The 11,014-nt window shown below is 38.3% G+C and overlaps 2 protein-coding genes across 2 annotated transcripts; both read left to right on the top strand.

Annotated features, from left to right (window-relative positions):
• The first annotated feature begins 2,197 nt into the window (after nt 1-2,197).
• Nucleotides 2,198-3,979, top strand: LOC110443782 (E3 ubiquitin-protein ligase TRIM56-like). The gene has a single exon (XM_021488193.1). It carries the CDS (start codon nt 2,667-2,669, stop codon nt 3,846-3,848), a length of 1,182 nt encoding a protein of 393 aa, XP_021343868.1. The 5' UTR covers nt 2,198-2,666; the 3' UTR covers nt 3,849-3,979.
• A 2,328-nt stretch (nt 3,980-6,307) lies between these two features.
• LOC110443808 (tripartite motif-containing protein 3-like) lies at nt 6,308-8,461 on the top strand. The gene has a single exon (XM_021488227.1). The coding sequence runs from the start codon at nt 6,308-6,310 to the stop codon at nt 8,459-8,461; it is 2,154 nt and encodes a 717-aa protein (XP_021343902.1).
• Nucleotides 8,462-11,014: the final 2,553 nt, after the last annotated feature.

Raw genomic sequence — 11,014 nt, 5'->3', positions numbered from 1 at the left:
GATTTTGATAATAATGGAATAACATGACCATGTCAAAATGTTCATTTTTTTCTTATCCCCTTGAACTTTTGAAATATGTTTTTATTAGTTGTTTTTTATTTCAGAGCTGACTGTCAAAGGATTGTAAAATCCTAATTTTGTCAGAATAAATGTATGCATCTATGTTATATCACGGACCGAATATGTTTTGTTAATAGAAGTTTGAATCTGTGTTCTGAAGTATGGCTTCTCGACAATTACTCTTTAAACTTCTTCAATGATAATTTTTCTCAAGCGTAACTTTTCACCATTCTGATGAAGCTTTTATCTAAATATGGAACACAGTTATAGGCCTAGAAATTTCATAATCAGTTATTTGATCATTTTGAAAGTTTATCTAAATCTGATTGTAGAATGAATCTATCATCTCGGTTTCCGATCAGCATATAATTTATCATTCTGTGTTCTCAATAATATATACAGTAGTGTTACGTTGTGGCCGTAATCAAAATAATGACAGACCGTATATATAGTATTTACAACTACATGTTTATTGCTACATGGCTATGGTGGTTTATGATTCAGTTACAGAGTACATGGTCAGTATACACCTGTGTAATATCCATGATCAGGGCCGCCTTGGCTGATAGGCATTGACACGAGTACTAGTGCAGTTAATTAAAATGCAGGCCTTTCTCACACAGATCTTATTACTGTCGTAATGGATAATGGCTGGACTTTACAGTAAGTATGGGCAAAGAAGTAATAACGACAGGTAGACAAAGACATTTTCAGGGTGATCCGCCCTTATCAAGACAGGAATATGAAAATTTACATATCACAACACGTAACAGAGAAAAATAATAAAACAAAAAAGTTAGAACGACAGCATGATCCAATATTGGCACTGGAAAGAAGTATTAACGACAGTGTAGACAGTATTTATGTATGCAATATATTGGTCTGTGGTATGATTAATTAATGTAATAAATAAGTAGCTCGTGAAATCTGAATGATGATCCATTGACAACTACTTTATGTTGCCTGTTATTTACTGGTGAAATGTTTTATCCCGTATTTTATGATGAGGTGCACATACCTTATCAAATGACTTCACGAAGTAAATATAAACAACATATAATTCTCTTCTCGCAAAAAAACGCCCATTATCTAAAACTTTTGACATATGAAATGCTAACGTTGTAATTCTTTCAAACTAGTTGTTGTTAAATATATTGTTAATTCACAAGAGTTGCATACTTGCATTCCGGATGAGGTTACCCATCGTTTTTACAATTATATTTTTTAGGTTCACATGGCGGTAATTACCAGTTCATATTTATGGCAGTAATGTTTGCATTGTTCCGTGGTTGTGCCGGTTTTCCAACCTCCAAAGATTTCCTAAAACTATTTTACAAGTGTTTACACAAAACATTGCCAAGTTCCTTTAATGCTTTTGGGTATATTTTGTCTGGTCCTGATAGAATGAAAAGCTAAAAGTTCAAATACCCGAAAAATGAGCTTTCTTTGTATGCGACACCAACTGCAGTGCAAAGAAAAATCTTGGGAAAAGTGACTATCGAAAGAGTAATTGACTGAGGCGACGAATTACTGAGCGGGAAACAAGCTGGGTTTCTTAGAGGCAAAATCACGTCAGAGCAACTGTTCGCACATTTCTAACACCATTGAACAGAATCCGGAATGGAATTCATCTTTACTAATCAACTTTGTTGAATTCGAGAAGGCATTTGACTCTCTACATAGAGACATCATTTGGAAGATTATGACATCGTATGTCAGACAAGCTCACACGCTTGGTGAAACTCTTTATGAGAACACAGAGTGATCGGAATGTTTCAAAGTAAGGATGTGTTATGTCCTATATTCTAATTACCATCTACAGGATAAGTAAGAATACAATGAGCGGGAAACCAACCGGAATATGATGGAACTTCACAACAAAACTAGACGATTTGGAATGTGAAGATAATTTAGCACTATTATCAAGATCTACAAACCAAAACAAATTGTCTAAAAAAGTAGCAAGGATTAAGCTGGATGAAGGGCCATAGAAGATATGGACTCTTTCATGTATGTAGACGGAATTGATGACAAAATATGGGGTTTGTAACTAGGACATCAAGAACAGGCTTGGTAAAGTCAGTACACAGTTTTACAGACTCGGGGAAATATTTAATTCTTATGTTAGTGTGGTGAACCCGTGTGTTTACATAAGGGAGATAATTTTGAGAAATATTGATAAGACTCGGCTGTAGTTTGGGGTATATTGTAAATCAATACACATATTTCTGCTTTATCAGCCACCTTTACTGGTATACAGTATATACACATACACTGCCGCCCAGTACGCGTCTTAGCCTAGCTTATATAAAGGCGGTGGTATTGCTGTTTGGACAACTGACCCGGAACAGATACCAGGACCAAAATCACCCCGAAACACCTGATCGCCGTGATAAGTAATGCACCAGTACCACACCGTATTAATCTGCAGGGTACGACAGGCGCGTGTGTCAAACGGACCTCGAAACGTCGGTTTGTTATTGTGAACGACATTTTCCCCTATCAAGACAATATCCATGGATGTATCAGCTAATGTGAGTGTGGACACATTTGGTCTTGTATGTTGAACCCTATAATTTGGTGCCAGGTATGTGAGATTTGACGTCATGGCACAGCGCGTGATCCAGAACGTGGAGAATGACTACCTCATGTGCAGCATCTGTCTGGGTCGGTATGACGACCCACGTCTACTGCCGTGTGGACATACATTCTGTAGGGAGTGTCTGTCCGGACACATACAGCAGACGGTTATTGACCGAAACTCACGCCATTTCACCTGTCCCATCGATAGGAACATGGTACCGCGACCGGCAAACCGTGCGCCCAAGGATTGGGCAGGTCTTTTTCCTACCGACACGTTCTTATCGAGTTTACTGACAACTGTTCTGCAACATGAAGGGGGGCAAGGAAATAACACGTCAGTTTCAATACAAAAAAGTGGACGAGCTGCAGGTAATGACAGGTCATCTCGTTCTAACGTTTCAAACGATAGACCATTTCATTCGAACGTTTCGAACGACAGACCATTTCATTCAAACGCTTCCGATAACCCTTTCCACGAAGGCCATGCAGTACCATCTCTCGGCCAAATCCATATGTCTGAAGGCCTAACGTGTGTGGAACACCCGGGCAGAGACCTTGAATTTTTCTGCCTTGGCTGTAACGCTCTTGTTTGCGCGTATTGTGCGGTCAGGGGCCACAGAGGTCAAAGATGTGAGTGCATTGCTATTGAAGACGCTGCCGGGAGACTGAGACCACGCATGGAGGCATTAAGGAGGAGGCTTCGCGGGCAAATGTCGAGGATGGAGCAACTGAGCCGAGGGGACACTCCGGCTGATGGCATGCTTGATGCTAGTAGAACCAGAGCTATGGAAAAACTGGACGAGATAGAAAATAGTTTAAGTAGATTCGCTCAGACGTGTTTGGAAAGTGTGGAAGAACTTCGACAACAAACAAGAGAGGCAGGTAGAGGGTTGATGACCGAAAATGCTCAACTCTCTCGCCTTTTTGACAGCATACAGGAAACGAAGCTAACGTTTGAAAATGTAGTGAATTCTAATTCTGGACCAGATTTGTTAAATTGGCTATCTAGAATGGAAAAACAAGCAGGCGACTATGATGCAGCCATTTCTTCATCCTCCCACACCAATACGCCGTCAGAAGCAGAGTTTGTGGCGCACACGGTCTTCAGTAACTTTTTAAGGAACCCTCCTCCTGTCGGGTCAGTGAGGGTCAAGCACGACAATGGTGGACAGTCACAACGCAATCAGGGATGTAGAATACAGTAGTCTGAACCTCTGTCCAGGTTAGCTCAGAGACGGACCCTTCTCACGTACTGTGTCGATAAAACATTTGTATTTGTATTTAATAGGACGTCATTGAACATTTGCTTCCACCAATGTTTGAAACTGAAATAAATACAGCAAATATTATCCTGTTAATGTTCTGATTTCTGTATTATGTTGATGAGTTTCCTCTTGAACAGCTAGTATATTTAAAAGTTCTGCTTAAGTTACACAAACGTTCCTTATCTTAGGGAAATCCCTTAAACTAATTTTACCCATAGGAAAGCATTTATTACAGTTACGGGAAAATTAAAATTAAATTAATATTTTCTGTACGCCAGTGATGCTTTCCTATGGAAACAATCTTCATTGAAGAGACTTCCTTAAGCTAAGAAGGGTTTGTGAAACTAAGGCCTACATCTTGTCCAAAATACATGTATAGTGGTTAAAGCAGGACCATCTAGCAGGGATAAATTTAATAGGATTTATTTCGCAGGGACAAATATCAAATTAACCACATGTTTTGTATTGAAGGAGGCTTGTTTTTAAATCATGGTCGACCTTCGTTCATGCATACTAACAATTAAATGCAACACCAGTATACTACAGTATGCGAGTATATTCTGTGCAAACAGAGTCCAGCAATCCCCCATGTAGATATTTAATGAAGGACAAATAAATGTTGATGATTGTATTGTTTACACGTGGTTGGGATCAGTCGTTTATAAGGTTAAATAAAACATTTAACTACAAAGCCTATTTATAAATTTGTCAGTTATATGATTGTAGACAGGATTAGATTAATCCCGACTGGTCACACACGTGTATTAGGACCACCGTAGGAAACACGAACAACGTCCAAATCATTAAACACATATACCGTCTATATAATTAAACACCAACAACATCTAAAGCATTTAACACCACCAACGTGACGTCTTAATGATTAAACACCAGCAACGTTTAAATCATAAAAACGTTAGATACATTTTACACTCACTACTGCAGTATAGACAATTTAATTAAAATTCGACACTAAGTCATGCTACTACACAGAGTATTGCAGTAAGATAGAATAAGATTTTAATTATAATGCATTGTAATTATCCAAAATCTGCATCATTGACAGAATGGAATACGAACTAGTGTCTATGCAGTAACAAGGAAGATTTAAGAAATATGCAAACCTTTGATATTGCAAACCATTTGTTTGGACTCTTCATCGTATCTTTGACTGATTTACTTTCGACATTTCACTCCACTTTTAAAAAATCAACTGAAGTTTATTCATGATAACACGATCTTGTTAGTCCTTTTGACTCAGTGTTCCATAACCCATTTTTGATAGTTATTTTTACCGATACTGCAGAGAAGAGTTTGAAATACAAGAGACTGCGCGATGTTTCAAAGTTCGATTAGCCTAAATCACATTTTCAAAATATGATTTTTGAGGAATCTGAAAAAATGACATTTTTTTTTGTCTTTATTGTCATTATATGATCATTTTAAATCCGTATACATAAACGTTGAGTTTTGAACTTCCCATTATTGAAGATATACTGGTATAAAAAGAACACTGCTTTAATTTATCGTTAAGCTTGTCAGCTTTAATCATCTGGACCCTGGACTGGGTTACATCAGGTACCCTGTTTTAACGACACATATAGCTGACTATAAAAAAGCCATGATATGTTCATAATGTTAATTAAAAACAAAAAAACTAAATGTTCACAATGATACCCGTGATTCAAAAGTAACACCACAGGATCAATAACAAAATAGTCATACTTATGTACTGTAAAAAAAATGAATTTAAAAATAATCATCAAAATGTCATTTAGGCAATGAAGTTAGATGCAATTTGACTCATATGACTAATTAAGCAAGCGATATTTCAATTCTCCAGTGTACAATGTCACATAACCTTGATATCACTTACCTGGTAATGTGATTGGTGGAGATAGAAATATACGAGTCTTCTGACACAATATGACGAGAGTAATAGTATCATCACCATTTTACAACTATGTGAAATCGATACAAAACTATTAAGAGAAACACTTCGTACGTATATTTGTGGATTCTCTTAAAATGTACGAAACCGATATTTGTTATTCACACATAAGAATTAAGGGTCTTATAGATGGTTCTGTGTAAAACGTTCGGAAAGAGTCGGTGCTCGTCTTATTGGCCCTGTGTTAAGTCCCTTCCTATACTGTGACGTTCAATGATTCCAGTCGGGCAGGGTATGTACTGGTGTAGTAAGAAACGTCCGATAAGGGACACCGGGCGTGTTCCCCAGTCACCCAAACGTCTATTCTACACTTCAGAATGGCCATTCTTCTAGGACGAATAGGAACATTCGATTATTTGAAAACGCTGCTGATGTTCCTTCTTTCACGATTTTGGATATGGAGACGGACACAGAAATAGCAGTGTAAACAGTAGTAGGACCAGACGGCATGGCCCAGCGCGTGATCACAGGAGTGGAGAATGATTACCTTATGTGTAGTATCTGCCTGGGTAGGTACAACGACCCCCGTATACTTCCCTGTGGACACACCTTTTGTCGACAATGTTTATCTGATCACATCCAGCAGACTGTTAGTGGTCGGAGCAATCGTCAGTTTATGTGTCCCATAGACCGATCACCCGTACCTAGTCCGGCCCAGAGTCGCCAGCCCCGGGAGTGGGCCAACACGTTTCCAGAAGACTCCTTCCTAGCTAGTTTACTTCATGCTGTTCACTTACACGAGGATGCTCGAGCTGGAGGGCACATCGTTGTGCTTCCCTCGAGGAGACGTCAACCTAACCGACCAGCCCCATCTGGTTCGGTTAATGATCCCCAAAATACTACTGAGGAACCTCCTCCACCACCGAGAAACCTTTCTGAGGGTCTGACCTGTGTGGAGCACGCGGGTAGACTCTTGGAGTTTTTCTGTCTTGGATGTAACGTGCTCGTATGTGCTCACTGTGCCGTAAGGAACCATCGCGCGCCAAGGTGTGAATGCATAGCAGTCGATGAGGCGATAGATAGGCTGAGACCACGTGTTGAAGCCTTGCGTCAGCGCTTTCAGAACCAGATGAACCACATAGAACAGATTAGTAGGGGTGAAATCCCGGTAGACATGGTACTTGAAAACAGTAAACCCCGAGTGTTACAGCGACTCACTGAAATGGAAACCCAACTTTCAAGGTTTACGCAAATATGTCTTCAAAGTGTCGAAAATCTCCGCCAGGAAATTCGTGAGAGTAGTGCCAGTAATACAACAGGAAACCCACAGTTATCTTTGCTGTTTGATGCCATTCAAGAGACTAAGTTGACATTTGATAACGTTATGCAGATTAATTCTAGTCCCGATTTGCTGAGTACCTTACCTCGAGTTGAATCTCAAGCCGACGAGTATGATGCTGCTATGATGGCGGTTTCAGAGTACAGTACTCCTTCCTCTGAGATTGAATTTCTTACAAACGCTGCCTTCAACAACTTTCTGAGAAACCCTCCGCCAGTTGGTTCAATAAATATCAAAAGAGCCCCTAGGACACATTCACAAGTTCAGAACACGAGGGTCAGTCAAACGACTACCAACACAAGAACCAACACTAGAGTTGGCCGGGATCAGAATACTAGAAATAGACAGGGACAGACTAATAGAGCTAATCAAGGGCAGACCTCGAGAGTCAGAAGAGAGGGCACCTTCAACGTCACTCCAGCCAACAGGACTGGGGCTCCCGTGTCTCAACAGACTCCAATCGTGCGCCCAACTGTTACGCCTCGCAACCCTCCCCGACAGATGAATCCCCGAAGGAGAAAGGGCCCACAAAAAAGTAAGTCGACCATCAATGTGAAGAACCTTCAGGAGGACACGATGACGTGGCAGCTTACCGGAATAACATTTGTTGGATATTCAGTGGTCGTTGTAGATTCGTACAACCACATGGTCCGACAGTGTAGTATCGCCGGGTCCCCCACCATGAACAAGTCTTTCTACATAGAAAGTCCATTAGGGATCACAAGCCTGACGGACCCAACGGAAGTGGCAGTCACGCAACCGGACAAACGGAAGGTGGTGATCCTTACACTGGACCCGGATATACGAGTCAAGGAAACCATAGGCACACAGAAACAGTATGAGGCGATCAGCCAGCTGAATGGCATCTATTTCGCTGTAACATGTACAGAGGGTCGCCGCTGCGTGGATATAATTGATCGGGTAGGACGGATCCAAAAGAGTATAGAAAGGTCACAGTTATTTCGAGCGCCCAGATATCTTACCATCACCTCGGAAAGTAGTATAGTGGTCAGTGACAGGGAACAAAAGCATGTTGTGTGTATGACCCAGACAGGACAGGTACAATGGACATACCCAACCCCGGTCTCCCCGTGGGGTGTGGCTGCAGACGGAACCGGAAACGTGTACGTGTGTCTGGACAATAACTGTGTGCACGTGCTGTCGGAGGACGGCTCACTGATAGATGACAGTTTCATTGCCGCCAAAGATGGAATTAGAGTGCCCTATGCCATATGTGCGCGATCTCGTCAGGTAGCAATAACCGAGTTCGGCTCTAGTCTGTTTGCACCAAACAGTCCATGGGTACATGTTATTTCAGCATAAAATTCATGGTAATGTGTCCATCATTCTGGTGGTGCTTGGGAGAACTGGTGGTATCATACTTATCAGTGCAGGGACACCTAAGTGTTATAATTATCGATTAAAAATATCATATTATTAAACAATATTGAGGGCACCATGCTTGGTAGTATTATAATGATCGGTTAAAAATATTTGTTTATTATATAATACTGGGGCACTTGGAAGCATTATAATGTTAAGTCAAATAGAGTATATAATTGCATAAAACTGAGGGTACCCGGTAGTATTATAACGAAAAGTTAAATTGGTTGTATTACTGTATATTACTTGGGACGGTTTAGTCTCGCCTAGCATTCATTTCTAAAATACCTAGTCTCACCTAGCATACATGTCCATCTAAATACTTGTTTTTATATCAGAACTTATGTCTATAGAGACACGTGGTAAAAGATGGTATATGAATATTAAAAAATGAAAAAGGATACGTACATTTTTATTATCTTTAAGAAAAAAGAAAACAAAAGTGTTTATACAATTTTGAGCCATGATAAAACATCACAGCTGTGAGATACTCGTCTGTTATTTCAACCTTTATTTATTGTTGATCAGAATTAAAGCCTCATTAACTAACCTTCATATCGATGATTGTTTAAACATTCTGTAATGCATTGTCAATGTATCATCTGTGTTTCCTCCAAATTGAAGAGCATGATAATAGATCATAAATACATACAATGTAACAATGATAATACATGAATAATACATTAATTACAAAATGACAACAATCGTGACGTTCATACAAGTTCCCAAACGAATATACATATGGTTAAATTATAGGTTTATGTAGCCATTAAATATAGACGAATGATACCTTGCCTAAAATCGGAAAAAAATACATTTTCCTTATATTAAAAAGGCAAGTATTGGTATGACATTATTATTCTAGTTCAACTGAGACAATAGCGGTTGACAGAATGTTGTTTTATTTTTATGGTTATGCCTACAGAATTTAAATCTCAAGCTGATTTTGCGAGGGCATCTGATAGTAGTGCGTATTGTAATTAGTATTGCATAAATAGAGATTGTATTATTATATGATACTGGAACACGTGTAGTAGTGTAGTATTATAATGATCAGTTAAAGGGATTATACCATTGTATAAAACTAGGGAACGTATAGTATTATAATGATCAGTTAAAGGGATTATACCATTGTATAAACTAGGGAACGTATAGTATTATAATGATCAGTTAAAAGGATTATGACCATTGTATAAAACTAGGGAACGTATAGTATTATAATGATCAGTTAAAAGGATTATGACCATTGTATAAAACTAGGGAACGTAAAGTATTATTATGATCAGTTAAAGGGATTATACCATTGTATAAAACTAGGGAACGTAAAGTATTATAATGATCAGTTAAAGGGATTATACCATTGCATAAAACTAGGGAACGTATAGTAGTATAATGATCAGTTAAAGGGATTATACCACTGTATAAAACTAGGGAACGTATAGTATTATAATGATCAGTTAAAGGGATTATACCATTGTATAAAACTAGGGAACGTAAAGTATTATAATGATCAGTTAAAGGGATTATACCATTTTATAAAACTAGGGAACGTATAGTATTATAATGATCAGTTAAAGGGAATATACCATTGTATAAAACTAGGGAACGTATAGTATTAAGATGATCTGTTAAATGTAAATTAAACACTGTTGAAATGTAAACAAATAAAAATATTCGAACATTAATTTTCTCATGGGTTTTAATTGTTTTCCCAATTTTAGAATACCTGGTATTCCAATATGGATAAACTACACCGAGAGGGAACGCTAAAGGTTTGGAGTCAATCCAGCTAGAAGCAGCAAGAAAGGGAGATAATCACAATACTCTATATAGATCGACGCAGAAAACTAGTGAAAGAAGAGATTTACATACAAATATTACCTTATTTGACAATGTTTGTCCCGCTGATGTGTTTGAAACAACATAATCACCCAATGAAATATGATACGTACCAGTTAATACACAACCTGTCGTGTGATGGTGTATTGACAAGAACTGAACTTTGCAGTTCATGTTTTATACCTCGAATTGAAACGTCCGATCTCTCTGTTTCCTGATTTAAACATTTTTTATTTGTCATTCAACAAAAAGGATTAGGCACAAGTTATCTCAACTTAGAAACGCCCTCTCCCATACATTTCATTATATTGATTACATGACAACAACAACAAATATATTTATAATATATATGAACAAAGAAGAAAGGAAGGGAAAAGGGAAGAAAAGAAATTTAGAAGAATAAGAAAGAGAGATGATAGGATAATACTACTGACCTTAAAATCTGTTACTATTTTTAATGTAGGTTTGGACTATATGGAAGATATTTTCATTGTCTTCATCTGACAAATTTGGAGAACCGTACATAATAACATTTAGAGAAATATTACAATAACGTGAGATATCATCAATCAAAATTTGTCTTTGTCTGATATACAGCATACAATCAAAAAAGTAATGGACTGCATTTTCACACTCATTTCCACATGCACACAT

The sequence above is a fragment of the Mizuhopecten yessoensis genome, unplaced genomic scaffold, assembly GCF_002113885.1.
Source record: "Mizuhopecten yessoensis strain PY_sf001 unplaced genomic scaffold, ASM211388v2 scaffold716359, whole genome shotgun sequence".
Lineage (NCBI taxonomy): Eukaryota > Metazoa > Mollusca > Bivalvia > Pectinida > Pectinidae > Mizuhopecten > Mizuhopecten yessoensis.
The sequence above is the reverse complement of the archived record's forward strand: the minus strand, read 5'-3'. Positions and strand labels throughout refer to the sequence as shown.